Source organism: Gallinula chloropus, assembly GCF_964237585.1.
Source record: "Gallinula chloropus genome assembly, chromosome: 3".
NCBI lineage: Eukaryota > Metazoa > Chordata > Aves > Gruiformes > Rallidae > Gallinula > Gallinula chloropus.
In genome coordinates, this window is record NC_140087.1 from 9,797,937 (window position 1) to 9,815,530 (window position 17,594).

Consider the following 17,594-nt stretch of genomic DNA (forward strand, 5'->3'; position numbering starts at 1 on the left):
ATTATGTGCCACACATAATGATGTAGCCATGATTTAACTAAGGGCACGTCTATTTCCCACTGAAATTTCATTTACTTTATGAATATGCTTACACACAGTTAATTAGGAGATTTAATTAATTTTAGAATTAATTCCCTTCATCTTCTTTACAGTGTCTTCCAGAAGTGATTGTTATAAACATACAATTTTCATGATCAGTATATAGATGCCAAGTCTGCTCTTGCAGTAAGCAAGGCTGCTGGCAAAGTATTCTTGCACATTTACTTTAAGTAATGTCCCCAGGGAGCAATACGGTGTCTCACTTAGCACACTTGCAACCACAGGTCCAAGTCTCTATGATGTTTGGAGGCCAATCAGCTGTTGAAGTTAATCCAAAGGTCAATGTGGAGGAACTGAAATCTTTCACTTCCATGAGCTTGTACATAAAGCTTCAGAAAGACGACCCACAACTGGCAGCATCTCCAGACAGATTTATTTTGTACCTCGGAGATAAAAATGTAAGAAAATAATTCACTTAATTTATATATTTATATTTTTTCTTTTTTTTAATGTAAATAGGTTTGAAGTGTTTTTACCTTTGGTTTTTCCCCTCTCTATTTCTCTGTGTTTCAAAATAGGAGGTGCCTACAAGAAAGGTTTCTCTCTAAGAAGCAAATTAGACTGCCTATACAATATGCTGCTGTTATTCAGAGCTGAGGTGCTCTGAAACAGTTAATGTCACCCACCTGGCTTTTGTGCACCATGTTTTATGCTGCTGATAGTGCCAATTCCAAACCTCTGAGGTCACAGGCTCACAAGATAAGCAGGTTTCTTTGCCTGCCTGCGGCTTGTGCTGCTGTTGTACGCTCTGTACATCACTACTTTGAAACACCTCGAAAGGGCGTATACTCTCACCACCTGTGTGTGAAGTAATTGGGCTTTGAATTGTGGTTCCTAAAAGCAAAAAGATCACACCTCAGAAACCAGGTACAATCCTGGCAAGCTGTTACTTAGGAAGGGTAAAGAGGTTTTCTTTTTCAGCTTTTCTAAAAAAGAATGCATAATGAATACAAATCACATAAAACCCCTCTTGGCAGAATATTTAATTGCAGCATAATACCTATGCTTTAGACAAACATTTACTCTTAATTCCTGGATATGATGCTGCACACTAAATACTGATGAACAGCTTCCCGTTGTACAAGACCAATGTAGAGTCAGAAGACATCTTGTGACCTTGTACTGACCTCAGTCAAAATGAAGCAAAATGCCAGGGACTTTTTCTGTACCTGGTGAATAAAAATAATTAGAGAATGAAGCTTTTGTTTATTAGTAATATTTAAAGGTCTCATTCAGTCTATCAAAGCACATCCTTTACTAAAGTTCTGCATTAAACCTCTTTTGATGTTACACTTCTGACATCCTTCTCTTTTGGTGTTCTAGGCAAAAAATTACATTGGACTTGCAATTAAAAATGACAACCTTGTGTACATTTATAATCTGGGGGGCCAAGACATGGAGATACCTCTGGATGCAAAGCCAGTCAGCACCTGGCCTTCTTACTTCAGCATCATCAAAATTGAGAGGTAACGTGATAATGTGCATTTCCCCAAAAAAAAATCAAGTAGAAAAGGCTGGGCTAGAATTGCTCATCAGTATTGTTCAGCTACTGGTTCTACTCCTAATGAAACAAATGGAAATTATCTTTGCTTTTAGAGAGCCAAAACCCAAAAGGCCACAGAGGGAAAGACAAAGTGTCCATAGTTTCTCTCCTTTTTCCCCAGAGTACCTTCCAGTCTTCTAGTGAGGAAATAAATACCCTTCCTGGAGTTGGAGGCTTGCTTGTTTATTTTTAAGTCTAGCCCACACAAAACTCTCTTCTCTTACAATCCCCTTCTACAGGATTGGGAGACATGGCAAAATGTTTTTAACTGTGCCCAGTCTTAGCAGTACAGCTGAAGAAAAGTTCATCAAAAAGGGAGAGGTTCTTGGTCCTGGCTCTCTCCTGAATTTGGACCCTGAAAATGCTGTCTTCTACGTTGGCGGAGTGCCTCCAGACTTCAAGGTTGGTCAGATAAATACTCTATATTCAAAATTAAATAATAGAAACATCTTGCTGGACTTCCCTTTAAACACAGAAATGGTTTATAAATGTCCTTATTTAGTCATTTATTGTCTTAGGACTCTTATCTTCTAGCCATGGTCAAAACTACTATTTTCACCAGCATATGATGCCATACAGTAAGGTGATCAGATTCCTGTTGGCTGTCACTCAGGTTTTCTGAAATGTAATAACAAGAAAAAAGCTGGCTAGCTGTTAAGTAGTATGCATAAATTAAAGTCTATTAGCCCAGCTTAACAAAGTTTGAAGGCTACCAGGTGGGGGGTTTTTCAATGCTAATGAGTTCTTGGTGCTTACAGTTTCTTTAACAGCTGTCACAGAAATGGAAAGTAATGTTTTGATCATATTAGGACAGTGTGGGGAACTAGCAGTATAGTGATTTGTTTGAACTTAAATTATCATTGATTTAAATCCAGCCTTACAACAGCATGAAGCCTTGCCTGTGCAAAACATGCCTGAAGATGTGTAAGACAGTTGCTTCAGTCTAGTTCCTAGTAGTCAGCAGGAATTAGCACCTCACTTACCTGCCTCTGTGAACATACCAGGTGCTCTTTTAGGAATCAGAAATTTTTATGAAACCTTGGCTATGAAAATTGCATGCCTGAATGAAAACAGACTTTAAAGAATGCTGAATTCTTTAAGCTAACTTTAGCAGGTGCTAAAAACTACTGTTCTACAAGCAGTCCTTCTATCAACACAAACAAACACAAACATTAACTCAATACACTCTCATATTCCTGAGTTTTTGCATTGTTGTCACTACCAGATACATGCCATGGTTTGAATTTTACATTACTGAGCCCGGGGTGAGATTGCCTGGGAATAGGATTGGGGACTGAATAATAGTTGCACACACATGCACAAAAAATGCAATCCAGCAAATGAATGCTCCAAGTCTGTTCCAGAGCAGGGCAGAGGAGAAGGAAAATGGGAAGAACAGGGTTCATAGAATGATTTGATAAGCGTATGGATATCTTCTCTCTTAGGAATCAGTACCTCACATTGTCATTTATTAACATACAGTCTTATTTGCTAAAAGCTTTTGCCCTTTCTTCCCTGCAACATACTTTGTAAATATGAAACTTAACCATTAGAAGTCTCATACTTAACATAATTTAAGAGAATAGTAGAAGAAACATGTTCATTTACCAAATGTATCTGTGCTGCAGATAAGAATCTCATTTTCTCTTACAGTTACACATATTCTGCACTGCTGTATTACCATTATTATTACATCATAAGCAAAATGGAAATAATGAGAAGCCGAAGAAAAGTTACTGGCAGTGATCAGACTCTGAAGTAGAAGAGGTGTTATTAATTATCACACCTGTTCTACAGGGCAGAGTATTTTAATATTAGAGGAATGATTCACTAGCTCTCTCAGCTTTATTCTTTTGTATTATTCCCTTCACCAATGTGGCTATTTAAATTCCATTTGCAGTGACCTCTGTTAAAAGAAGGAGCTTCTATATCCTGCTAACTGTTCAAAACAATATGTAGTGAGGATTAGCCACTGGTACAGACTTTGAATCCAAGTCTCCTGGGTTTAAAGAGCTCTCATTTCTCATTACACTATGAAGTTATTTTTCTGGCAGTGAAGGATGTCTATATGTTAAGTATGAAATAGCTGCTGGCAGACTCAGATACACCAAGCAGAATCTGTGATTAGTCAAATCTTAACCTTTTTCCCCTTTTCCAAGCATGCTCCTTCCAAAACCACAAAAGAAGCTTTTGTCTGCCTTACCTGGCCTATTGATCTCACAGAGACACCATTTATGTGCTCCATTTTAAGGTACAGCACGATGGCCATATCATAAGGACTGCAGAGACTGTTCCAGGGTAGCATCAGCACATTTGTTTCAAAACATGAAGAGCACAGAGACCAAACTGACCCTAGGCACAAATCGCTCCCAGATAGAGTGTGACCTTTCTCCTTTTACTTTCCCTTGCCCTCTGCACAGCTCCCTCCTAGTTTAAACCTACCTGGCTTCATCGGCTGCCTGGAACTGGCTACCCTGAACGATGATGTGATCAGTCTATACAACTTCAAGCACGTCTATAACATCGACACCACCACATCGCCACCTTGTGCCAGGTAGGGGACAGTCCCACTATCACTCTGCTGCTCTGGTTTGTTGCAAGTGACAGTCCTGGTGGTTCAATCCTGGTGTAGATTACAAACGTGAGGATGACACTGAGTTGTACAGAAGAAACTTCACCACTTTTAACTCCCAGTTGCATCAAGTTGAATTCATACACACACACACACACATATATATATATATGAGTTGGACTCAATGATCCTTAGGGGTCCCTTCCAACTCAAGATACCCTATGGTGTGCTGCTTTCTCCCTTAACTATCTCACAACCTTGCTCTCATGCCTTCAAAAGCGAAACTGTCTCCTTGCCCCCACTGCTCACCTAGGACAGGACTGATCCTGACCTGAATCCTGTCACTGCAAGCAATAAAGCCAAAGCCTGTCACCTCCTGTGGGCCTGCTAAATTTGAGTGCAGTCCCACCCCAGCTAGCAAAGTCCACACAGAGGTTATCTTTCTGCCATATGCTCTTAAACCCACCACAGAAATTCCTCAGATAAGCCGTTCACAAACTGGGAAACAGCCACTGAAGTTAAGTGAGTATCAGCCCCAGCACTTGTTAAGCACAGACAGAGGAGGCAACTTGTTCATATAATGGGCTGTAACAGTAGCATCTCTCTATACAAAGAGCACTAGAGAAACTTGCTGCTCTTCCTGGGAAGAAATGCAGGAGGTGATTTCTTCCCACACCATTCCCACAGGGAGCACAAGCTGCTGCTCTCAAGGACAGGGCATTGGGTCACTCCTGGGCTCCCCAGCAGAGCCCATGCTCTGAAGTTAAAGGCCTCAGAGAATTCAAATGGGTTTCTGCACAAACTGGGCGAGCTGTTAACAGAAATGTATGTGTATCCTTATAATGAGGAGGTGGTGTGGGCCTTCCACTTGACAAGGGTGAGCAAAGAACCTTCCTGTTCTCTACATAAAACACAGGGTAAAAGCAGGATGTAATGATGGAGTTAGATATCCCAGAAAGAATTTGAAAGGATTTAATCAGACTCACCACTGCCAGGAAGAAGCAGCAGTTCAGAATGATTATTTAAGTATTTTAATTGTACAGGCTTTTAAATTTCCCCAAATTAAAGTGGGAATATGCCAAATATTACCTCCCTGCTTGTTTTTTCATAGAAATAAGTTGGCTTTCACTCAGAGCCGGGCTGTGAGCTACTTCTTTGATGGGTCTGGCTATGCCTTGGCAAGAAACATTGAGAGAAGGGGAAGATTCAGCCAGGTGACTCGGTTTGATATTGAAGTTCGAACACCTACAGACAACGGATTGATCCTGCTGATGGTTAATGGGGTGAGTACCAAATCCTGCTGGTACCCTTATCCATGAGCACCTCACGTTCCCCAGTACTTAGAATATCATGAAAAATCCAAAATGCTTATGTCCTTATACTTCACTTCTGGCAAGAGGAAATTATTTGTGTTTGTCTGATGCATGTGTACATTGGGAGGGAACTGGAACTAGCTCTGCAACTGCCTCAAGAATCCAGGGCCCTGGGTTGGACTCTGCTCTTATCCAGAGACAATCAGGACTTCAAACCGGTCATTACCCTTGTGATGACACTTTTAAGCCTTGCATTTGCAACTTTATTTAAATGTGAATGCACAATCAAAACAATAGGAAATTTTCTGTAAAGTAACTCCCATAAAGCAGCCACTTTGTGGCAGCTGACACTTAGTAACTCTCTCAGGGTGAATTAAAGTTAAATATTTATCTAAGTTACTGAAAATAAAAAGGCTTGATCCAAATCACCAGCTTTTCAGATGTTTGAGAGTGTTGCAAACTCTAGGGTTTGAAGAAAGTAGATTCCATAAGCTATAATCCTCTGAACACAAAGTTTGTCCTTGAGCATCTCCACATCAAGCTCCCAAGTCCCATGTAGATTACAATTTGGCAAAGCCACAGAAAACATTTTGCCATATAGATACAGTCTACAGACACCTAAATGCACTGAGCATTTAAAAGAGGAAAAATCCACTCTCATTAGAAGAGCTGCTCTCTAGTGTTTGCCTTTAGGTAACTTCCAGAGGAGAGTTGTGGGGAGCGATTCGCATGCCACCACTAACCTTCGCTCTCAGGTGGCTTTGGACTAAGCAACTGCTGTTAATAGTTTAACAGCCTCTACTGCAGATCAGTCATTCTTCTTCCAAGCCAAAGTGCCCAGAGGTTTGTGTTACAGTGAAAATTGCAATCAAGCTGGATGCTGGCTGTGGAAGACTCTGCCTGCTTACAGGCACTTTTAGAAGGAATCTAAGCCAGCCCATCATTCAGTTCTGCAAAGACAGCTCATAAATATTCTGAATGTAATCCCTGTTTCATTTTCAAGTGTAAACTGTTCAAAGCAAACCCAAGCTACAGTTTCAATTTAAAACACTAGATTAAAACCTACTTCTACTATTTTAAATAATAACTTCAGAAGGTGGACTCATTTATGTCAGGGGCAGCAGTTCTTGGCCTGTAGTAGAGAATTATTGTTCCCATGTTTCCATTAGGCATAGGAACAACAGCATGAACATTTGGAGAGAAGACAAACATTAACATGAAAAGCATTAATCCAGTTGCTGTAACCTGTCCTTTCTGCTTCTTTATGCTCAGTTTTGGAGCAAGATTAATTCTTCATTTCAAGCACTCCCTAAAGATCTTCTAAATTAGAGCTCCTGTTTATAAAGTTTAGGTCACCCAGCCACAGAACAGAATCCAAACCGTGAAGCAGGAATAGTCAGGAAATCCAGAAACCAAATACACAGTAAATTCACTCTAGCTATTGCTCAGCCTTCCATAAATACATCAGTGCTGATCAGGGTTGTGAAAAGATATAATCCTGAGCTACTGCAGGCACAGTGACAGAAGCTGCTGATGCAGATACAACCATTTTAGCACAACATTGCTTTTACCAGTATAACATTTTTCATTTGGGGCATGTGGTATTACTTCGACAGTAGATAGATGTGTTTGCATTAGGAATACTTTGCTGGTAAAGAATACTGACATTACTGTGCTACCAAATACTATTCCTACTGAGAAACAGTTCACCAAGTCTTCAAGTAAGTGCCATTTATCAAACAATTATGTGTGCATGTGGGTATATACAAGTATTATATATATATATATATATATAGTCCAGAAACCATCTTATAGTTTTGGAAATAAAAAGACCTTTTCCCAGCATGCTTTTTATAATGTCAGAGACTCTCATAACAATGTTTATTAATTTTTTAAGTGCTCTTCTGACTGCTGTTTTGTTTTGTGTAGAGCATGTTCTTCAGTCTAGAGATGCACAATGGTTTCTTGTACCTCCGCTATGACTTTGGCTTCAGCACTGGTCCTGTGCTGCTAGAGGACTCCATGAAGAAGGCTCAGATTAACGACGCTAAATTTCATGAGGTAGAGATGCAGTTACAATCACATCTATTTGACCAACTATCCCAACAGCTCCAAAGCAGCAGCAATTTTCTCCAACACCCATGAAAGGAAAAAAAGGATGAGGGATCAGGTGGTAATGCAGTAGAGTGGGCAGAAGAGTACAACATATGCCTGCCTTGGATGTGAAAAAGCAAAAGCAAGTCCCACCACTACTGGTGGGGAAAGGGAAGGCTCTCCCTGCCTCCTGATAAAGCAGTGCTTGTGGAGAGATTCTGTGTATTTCTAGCCAAGGACAAGGCATGGGAGAAAGAGTGATATTAATTCAAGATGAAATTATATCCAGGACAACTGTATCCTTCAAATATACAACAATCCTCAACTAAAAACATGTCGTTATGTTCACTTGACCACCTTGTTTTTATGCATAGTATCACAAGAAATACCACATTTCCCATTTCATTTGAAGGTAGAATTAATTTGGCAGCAGTCTTTTACATAGGCATAGTATTTTAGGGACTTCAACTGATCTAAAATATCTACGTGCATTTTATTTAAGAGAATTTTCTTTAAGCCGGTGTAACTGTGACAGTGACAGTAGCAAATCCCCCTTCTTCTGCCATTTACTTGATGTAAATTCCAAGTCTGATTCCTGATCCACAAGTCTACAAGTTCTGTTCAATGTGTTTAAGCAGAGCACAATTAAGCCTTTTATGCTTTGACAATGAAATAAGTTATTGAAGAAGTCTACCTTAACTTCCTGGATAAATCAAGAAAGCACTCTGAAGTTAATGGAGCTTATCTGTTTGCCACAGTGTAGAATTTGACATGGTGTATTTTCATGTGGATTTACTCATAAGGGAAATAGCCTGGGGTTTCAGTCATCAGAGAAATCGTGACATCAAAATAAGCTCTGTAATAGTAACAGTTGTCAGCCTCGCCCTATTCACAAACAGTTTTTTGATAAATGGAAGGAACTTTTCAAACAAAGAGATAGAAAGATGCGATTAGCTTTGCAAAATCAAGATGACTTGCAAAAGATGACATTTTGGACACTTTTAAACACATATTTTTGTTTTCAGATTTCTATTATATATCACAATTCTAAGAAGATGATCTTGGTAGTAGACAGGCGACATATCAAAAGTGTGGACAACGAAAGAACAGCAATGCCATTCAGAGACATCTACATTGGAGGAGCACCTGCTGAGATCTTGCACTCCAGGTTGGTTTACAATTGGGATTCAATCATTATCTTCAATTAATCACCATATTTAAATTATGCTGCATGACCTGTGCTGAAGGGCTTACAATGAAATATTTTTCCCAGCCTCAACACCTGATGTGAAACAACCCCTCAGACACTCATTCTAAGCATCTCTCAGAGCTCTAAAGTACCAAGGGTCAGGCTGATCCAGCAGAGGTAAATTCTGCTGAAAGTGGTCTAGTTTCACTGAGGGCAACAGAAACTGTCATCTTCTTAAAACAAAAGGGCATTTTCAAAGAACACATGGATATATAGAATCACTGTTCCTCCTTGCTTTGCAGAAAGTGACCTTTGTAAATAGCAATGCACTAGCTGAAGGATCAAAACCCTCTACCAACCACATTTCCAAATCTAAAGATGGTATTTTTCCTACTACACGCTCCAGTTGTGATCCGTCTCAGGTTGTCTCCAGACCCAGGTCAGCTGGCTCCGTGTAGGCGTGGGAAGAAAAGAAAAAGCCTCTTTTTCCCATTGTACCATTTGACAGAAGCCATGTTTAATCTCAGTAGACTGTATAACTCTCATTTCCTGCAGTGGGAATCTGCCAGACCAGGGTCACGCTCTGGGAGAGCAGACTGGCTCCTTGAAGAGGGGTATGCTCTTCTGACAGGCAATATACATTCCTGGGGTCAGACAGCAAGGCCAACATGTTCAGAAGGGCTCCAGCTGCTGTTTCAAGTGTCACAAATGCTAACAGAAATGCCACCTCTTTTTCAAATACCCTCTATGTAACAAAACAAAAGCAAATATTGCACAAGTTTCTAAGAATTAGTAGTAAATCTCCTGAAACCTTATTTTGTTGTCTGTAGAGCCTGTTGAATCGATAAATAATGCTTGAGATATAAAACATTTACAGATTAAGCTTTGAAGATAGGGACAGACTTCACGTAAAGAAAAATGCTGCCTTTCAATCCCATGTAATTATTTGTACATGCAAACAAAATGGTGGGTAAGGGAGAAACAGTATATAATTTATCTGGCTTTTCAAATAGTTCTTTACAACGGTCTTTCATAAGGGGCTATTAAGAAAACTAGTGGGGTGGAGAGGGGAAAGACTGCAATGGATTAGAAAGCAGCTGGGAAAGAGAAAATAGGACATTGTGATAACTCTTCAATTTTCACAGCATAAAAAGTCTACAGCACATGACCAAAGGCTCTCTCTTAGGGCTGGTATTAAACACATTAATGAACTAGAAACAAAGGACAAAATGATGGTGAAAATTGCTTTGGTTAATCAAGCCTAGAGAACACTGAAAAAGCCCAGAACTAGAAATCTGGGCAATTGTGCAGCTCAATGGTGGATGAGTCGTGTTCATAAATGAAGGATATAAGATGAATCACATGAATTATGCCTGCAGTTTTCTGAGTGAATTGTGGTTATTCTTCTGCAAAACACCTGGAAGGCATTGTCAAAGCAGGAAAAACCACATCTCAATAAAAAATTGTATCAGAAAAAATCCATAGGCATTGTAAAAATATGATCAATTATAATACTGAAAAATGTACACAGAAATTATTCAAGTGGAGCTACACCTTTGTCTTCGATTTTGTACTCAGGTTTGGATCACATGACAAGAGCAGACAGTAAAAAGTGCAGTCCAAATGGGGAGACATTTTCATCATGATCATAAATTAGTACTGTAATTACATCATCTACTGATGATCTGCTATTATCATCCTACTAGTACAATCAACTACTGCTACTTATTATTTTATTCCTTTTTCTAGATAGATTTCGATTTACATGACATTGGGGACAGCAGTAGTGGGGGAAACTAGCTCTAGTCTTAGAAGAGGAGCTTAATATTCTTTCAAAGCAGTGTATATTCATTCACTTTTCAGCACTTTTCTCTGTCAATTGCCTTTTTTCCCCCAATAAATGTTACTTTGCTCCCACCTCAGTCACTGCATAAAGCAGAAAGTTAAGGGGGAGTAGGCACGCTGTGTGCTGGAAACTGTTAAGAAACAAACTCAGAAGCCCTTTTTTTGTGTTAAAGCCTATCTTCTATGTTTTATAGTTCTTGCTGCTCCTAGAAAATGTTAACAGCATTTACCAGAAAGGCATATTTGTAGCATCCAGACAGTTTCATGGTCAATCAGAGTAGAGATTAACATGGCTGGCTGATAGCCCACACTCTGATCCAAATCCCAGTGAGGATGGCAGGAGCCTTCCTGTTGATTCTGCCTACCCTGCTGATTTCACTGAGGAACAGGTTAAGCCCCAACAGTGCTCCTTCTCTCACCTTATTTCAGACACATATACATATATATGCACTATTTCACTTTTGCCAATGTAGAGAAATAACCATTTCTGGAGCCTGATTCGTCTATCATGTTTCCAGTGTCTACCTTGCAATAGATAATGCATAGACAAGTAGAGCAGATGCAGATGTCAACACTGTCAACATCATCTCATGTGAGATGAGAAAAATCCCAAGGCCAAGGTACATCCTGTTGAAAAAAAAAAGACCATCTACACGTAGCCAGGTCAAAATTCCAGATTTCACTCCCTAGTTATCTCCTGGACTGGTACCCATTTCCTTGCCCTGTCACAGATGCTCTCTGATTTTAGGCAAACTACATCTTCTTCATGCACCTTGAGTATTGTGAGGAGAATTTTGATTATATTTACCCAGTGCTGTAATGCTGTGATACCTTGGTGAGGGTGGAGATGGAAAACTTAGAGCAGTGAGTAGGAGCAGTTGGGATACACTGCTGCGCTGTTTACCTCAGATCTGGCATAAAAAGGATCCTTGAAGCCCACCTACTGCTCACATTTGCAATTATCTAAACACACTCATGAGCAAGCAACATTTACTCTTAGTACCCTGACTTCTGTTACTATTGTTTGTTGAGGAATAGAGATCCATTTGCTTCCAAAGGCAAGAATGGAGCTTGCTAGTAAAAGCAAGACAGGAACACTAGACCAGAATTTTTCTAAAATGATAAAAAGCTGAGATAGAAATGAATTTATTTTTACTGTAAGTGGGTAGAAGCACATTTTAAAATAAGTCTTTTTATTTCAGCAGCTATTTTATCTTTTTAAAGTTATTCTATATTGATCTCCTCTCTGAATCCTCATATGTGTCCCCCCCATAACATTTATTACAACTGGTGCATCCTGACTTTTCAAAACACATCGTGTGGTTAATTAGTTGTTTTACATAAAGATGCAGGAAACAGGCACTAGTGAGACAAATGATTGAGACATAAGTTGTTTTTAGAACATCTTGGAGATAAATGTTTGTCAGAAATGCAAGGGCTACCTATCTACAGCTTGTTTGGCACTGTTTTCCACAGCATTAGCTCACATCTGTCAGGAAATATCGGCTTTAAAGGCTGCATGAAGGGTTTCCAGTTCCAAAAGAAGGATTTCAACTTGTTAGAAGAACCAGGAACCTTAGGAATCAGCTATGGATGCCCAGAGGATTCTCTGGTAAGCACAGAATCATTTGTGAGATAATAAGAAAATTTTTGCAATGGACACAGCTGTGAGCTTGAGTTTTACTCCAAACAATGGAACAAAAGTCTTCACCCAAAGAAATGACAGTGCACTCTTTGGCTGGAGAGGGGTGGGCATGCGTGTGTGTTCATGTGTTAAGGCTGCTGACAGACTACTCCATTTTCACCCTGAATCACAGTGCAAGGTGTTTCACTTGATATTCTTATCATATGTGAGACTGCAATGTGAAAGCCAGATCTGAAATAAATTGTGTGCTGTATTCTGAAAAGAAACATTCCCACGTAGTTTGGTTTTCTGTTAAAGAATCAAGGACAATTGCCCTCACATGCATCCTAATACAGATATTAAATGAAATTAAATTTAAAAGACTGCAAGATATTCACCCTTTCAATGAGTTCTCCCTTGAAGTCAGGCCAGCTCTTCCTCTGTGATACACAAACCAACTGCATCAGCATTAACACTGAGGAAATTGACATTTTGCTTCTGATCCCTTCCACCATTCATCATTTTTCCATTGCAATGCAAGGCTGGTAAATCTACCCCTAGTATTTTTGGTCTTTATCCTACAGCCAGGTCTACCCAAAGCTGTGCTGTGAACCTGTGAAGATGAAGAAGCCCACCACTTGCAGAACTTACCACACACTCTCACCCTCTGTCAACAAGGAAGCTAGCTGCACTTTTTCCTACCTTGGACACAGTTTTACTCCTAAGACTCAGAGGGACATATAGCACCATGTCCAACACCCATCCCACCCCCTACCCTGCCCCAGCACTCAAGTGTAGCATGCAAACTAATATATCACACGTTAGGTTGGTGATTCAGTGTTACACAGCTCAGACATGGGCTTGAGCCCCCTCTGCTCTGAGTCTTCATGCTGACCAACATCAGCAGAAACAGGATTAAGTCTAGAATCTGGGGAAATCAAGTACAATTTGGCTTACGCTGTCTAAAAGGGCTACACTTTCTTGAGATTTTCAGAGGATGTGAGGGAAAGCCTGTATAAATTAGGTTAAGACATGCAGGAAAAAGTGTTAGTTTTCATTCTTTTTATGCCTTGGATGTTTTCTGGGGTTCACTAGCCATTTTGCTTTATCTAATGTACAGATGTCCCGCAACGCATATTTCAACGGCGAGAGCTTCATCGCATCAAGCCAAAAAGTGTCCCTCTTGAGCGAATTTGAAGGAGGCTTTAATTTCCGGACACTGCAGCCCAACGGGCTGCTCTTTTACTATTCTGAAGGAGTAAGTATATGTTTCCTTAAAGTTTGTCTTCTTTTATCCTCACATTGTTTCCCAGGAGAATACAAGGGGAATAATATAAGTTCTCACTTCATGGTTTCGTAGCAGAGAAAGGAGTCTGCAATATAGAAGCATTCATTGGTGACCTCATTTTCACAGTTTGCATCTGATCTACAGATGAAGATCAGCAATGCTCAGACATTAGTTTGTTGTTGAAGAGAGGATGTGGTCATATGCCTAGAATTAACAAGCTTCCATTTGTGCTCAATTAAGTCCTTTGGGCAGCAATGTACAGAGGATCTCGCTGTGCTGAGCAGCACTGCAATCCCTATTTGGACCTGTAGGTGCTACCAAAGTACAAATAATATTAAAGGCCTGACATTTTCCAACCAGAGACAATCCCCTAGAAACAAAGTTTGCCTGAATTAGTTGGAAGGGATTTTGAGCACTGCTGAATTGATAGAAATAAGTCAGAAAGCTGCCTATGTTCCCAGGCAGTACTTAGACCTCCCTGTGTGAGTGGGAAAAGCTACACTTGACAATGGGTCCCTGCAGCTATGGTAAATCAGGCTGCTCTGAATGCGCCCTCATAGGTGGGACATGGGCAGAAATAGGCACCTGCACTCCCAAAATGTTGTGTGAGCCAAAGTGATTCCAAGATCCTGCAGGCTCAGACTGATGCCTGCAGCAAGCATGAGCTCAGATGAGAGAACATTTGCAACCACCCCCAAATGTCTGTTCTGTCTTATTTGCAGAAGATAATCAGCAGTGCATCAGGGAGGGCTGTAAGACACCGATAACCACTCCTGAACTTTTACATTTTACAGCCTGGAGTATTACCTTAAATTGAAATTAGTAACCAGGTCAGTTATCCACATGGTCTGCATAAATGAGGCCTTACACACACATGCCACTTGTGGTTTTAACTCAAATGCTCTAATCCTATGAGGGTGCCAAGTGCCCTACTTAAGAAATGGAGGTTCAACTATTTAGCACTTCACAGAATAAGACAGGGTGATTCCTACCAGTGCACAGTGGTACTGCTTGCTCTAATGGAACAGACAGTATTCCTGCTATGTGTCGCAGTGGTACCATCTGCCTGACACAGTAGAACATATCTCTGGGAGAATTTTGTGGGATTGAATGGGTCTAATCAAAGGGAATTAGGAAAAGGAAAAAACTGTTGGTATTATGACAGCAGGAATCTTGCAGTAACAGCCGTTCTATACAGTATGAGGGATACCAGAAACATAGAGGAAATACAAACATCATATATCCATGCTAGGTGGAAGGAAATTGTGACAGATACATGACACATAATCAGCAGCAGAATTCCCAGAACTCAGACTTAAAAACCAGCAAAAATATCAATTCTATTGAGATCATCTCCTGTTTTGCTTCTCAGTGTACCTTTCTGCAATTGAAGCGCAAATGGGGAAAACAGCAGGAAGGAAAATAAATACAACAGGAAAATGCATGGAACGGTTAAATTTTCTGTGCTATGCTTGTTTATGAAGATGGTTTTGTCTGTATTTCAGTCAGATGTATTATCCATCTCCATGGACAGAGGTGCTGTCGTTTTAAATGCAAGTGGAACCAAAATTCAATCACCAGACCGAAATTACAATGATGGAAAAACCCACTTCATCATTACTTCTGTCACCCCAGAAAGGTAAAGCAGTCCAGCATCTTTTATTGCCTACCTTTAGAACAGAAATATTTCTTGTAAAGCACATCATCATTTCATATTCACTGTCAAAGTGATGTTTAAGTGGGGTTTTTAAAGTGATATTTTTAACTGATAAATTCAGTTAAAAAGTACAAAGCTGGAGATCTATGTGACTGAAAACTGGCCAGCTTGGCCTGAGCACAAGATGCTGGGAATTTCTAGTAAAACTAAACTAATATTTCTTCTAAAAGCTTGGTCCTCCTTTGTCCTCAGGTATGAAAGCATTTTAATATCATTTAAGACTAGCATAAGATTAATATTTCAGCAGGATTGATCATTCTCATTTGTTAGAGCAATCCAAAATTGACCCTGAAATAATTGAATCATCTTCACAAAAAATCCGCCAAAACATTTAGGATATACGCAGTGGACCATGTTCAAAATATTTTTAGCAGTGACAGACACAAATGTAAGACTAAATACAGCAGTAAGGAATAAGTCTATCTATGTGCCTCTTAAAAAAAACCCTTGAAAGCATTGTTTTATTGGTATGCTTTCAGAACAACAGAAAACTGTTGTTTTCTATGTTTAATATTTGCTTAGAAGGTCAAAAAATCAAAGCGTCTTTCTTCAAGAATCTTGCTTATGCAGATACAACCAGGTCATTCTCAGTTTTATAATGGAAATGGAGGTTTGCACCTATTACTTCTGACATCTGACAGACAATTTGAAGCTGAAGGTGTGAAAAGGTGCCTTGGAATAGTGTTGAGGACTGCTGTTTCCCTAAGTGTTTTCAGTTTTGAACTTTCCAAACAAAATCAATGCCTGATGCTCTAGTTATGCTCAATTTCTTATTAAAGCAATATAATCCTTGACTTCTGCAGCACTCATTGTGTTGCAAAATGAGACTGTATAAGCTCAAACTTCAACACACTGTGATGAAAGAGAAGGAAAAAGGGATAGGAGCAGGAAGAAGAAGCACTAGCATGCACTTAGCTTTTGTTTTACCAACATGGTGGCTCCATACATTTATTAGCAATCCCTTGGTTTCTCTATTCTTCACTGAGTGGGCTGCATTTTTTTTGGACTTCATAATAAACCCCAGGATATTATGAAATCCGTGGGCCTCTGGACTCAACTTTACTAGTGGATAATTTCACTGCTGCTTGTTTCACAGTTGGAAGTGAGAAGGTCTTCTCATGACTTTGAGCTACCATTCAGTGATGTATGTGCACTGATCTGAGTGCTCACTAATCACTGGCATTGATGTTTCTGAAACCAGACTACAAAACGGACGTTTTGCCTTTCCAGATACGAGCTGACTGTTGATGACAAGAAACAAAGTAAGAAGAATCCAGCAAAGGACAGAGCGGGGAAAAGCCCAGACAGCATCAAGAAGTTTTACTTTGGTGGCTCTCCCTTCAGAACACAGCAAGCCAACTTCACTGGCTGCATAAGTAACGCTTACTTCACTAGGTGGGTAGCATCCTCCCAAACACATTACCAGGCAGTTGCTGCCTGACAGCTTGAATAGTGGCTGATTTATTGTCACAATAAAAATCCCAAACTCATCTTGTGAGGCTAGACAGCATGTGTGAATAAGTTTCTTACCTTATTTGTTAGGGAATCTGTTGGCACAGATCTGCTAGGTTAAGATACTGTTAACGAGGGAATAACTTGATGTAAATCAGATTTCAGTAGGGCAGCTGCTGATGCTGCTGGTGCAAAGTATAATTTGCATAGCTGAAATCTACATTTATACTTTGTAGCTTTCAGCTCTGCCATTGAAACAAAATGATACTAAGGCACCTCACAGAAGCTGGGGAACTTAGGAGGTTGGTCATATGAAAAAAGTCAGTTTGTTGATCTTAATTGTGTTATGAAATGTTGTTATATGTAAAATTTTAAAGTTAAGTTTCTGCTGGAGATTGATACTCTGTGTATGCAAGCATGGATACAACAGACAGAAGTAGGATAAGCTGCCCACATTAACAAACATTACCTGATAAATCTGTACTTCTATGCATGATCCAAGAATGAAAAAAAAGCCAATTCAAACATCATTTTTAACTTAACATAAAAATTCTGTGACTTTTATGAAGAAAATTCCAAGACTTGGAAAAAAGATGTTCCTGTCCTCCCCTCTTTGAAACACAGGTTGGATCGAGAGGTTGAAGTGGAAGATTTCCAGCAGTACTCTGAGAAAGTTCAGACTTCTTTGTATGGATGCCCTGTTGAATCTCCTCCAGTAGCTCTTCTCCATAAGAAAGGAAAAAACTCATCAAAACCCAAAGGAAACCGTAATAAAAAGGTTTGCCACAAATTGCCCCAATATCACCCCAGAATGTTCCAAAAGTTGATAAATACTGTGCCATGATTGGGAATTCTCCA

The 17,594-nt window shown here is 39.8% G+C and overlaps 1 protein-coding gene across 1 annotated transcript in view; it reads left to right on the forward strand.

The window, feature by feature from the left end:
- Window positions 1-17,594, forward strand: part of LAMA4 (laminin subunit alpha 4) — a gene marked incomplete at its 5' end in the record, with an annotated part of 102,145 nt that overhangs the window by 73,616 nt on the left and 10,935 nt on the right. The window contains 12 exons of the mRNA XM_084261325.1: window positions 324-497; window positions 1,423-1,565; window positions 1,882-2,044; window positions 4,063-4,196; window positions 5,326-5,497; window positions 7,457-7,588; window positions 8,647-8,789; window positions 12,132-12,267; window positions 13,400-13,537; window positions 15,073-15,206; window positions 16,515-16,679; window positions 17,361-17,514. Coding sequence (XP_084117451.1) covers window positions 324-497; window positions 1,423-1,565; window positions 1,882-2,044; window positions 4,063-4,196; window positions 5,326-5,497; window positions 7,457-7,588; window positions 8,647-8,789; window positions 12,132-12,267; window positions 13,400-13,537; window positions 15,073-15,206; window positions 16,515-16,679; window positions 17,361-17,514 — 1,788 coding nt within the window. The remainder of the gene's footprint in view (window positions 1-323; window positions 498-1,422; window positions 1,566-1,881; window positions 2,045-4,062; window positions 4,197-5,325; window positions 5,498-7,456; window positions 7,589-8,646; window positions 8,790-12,131; window positions 12,268-13,399; window positions 13,538-15,072; window positions 15,207-16,514; window positions 16,680-17,360; window positions 17,515-17,594) is intronic.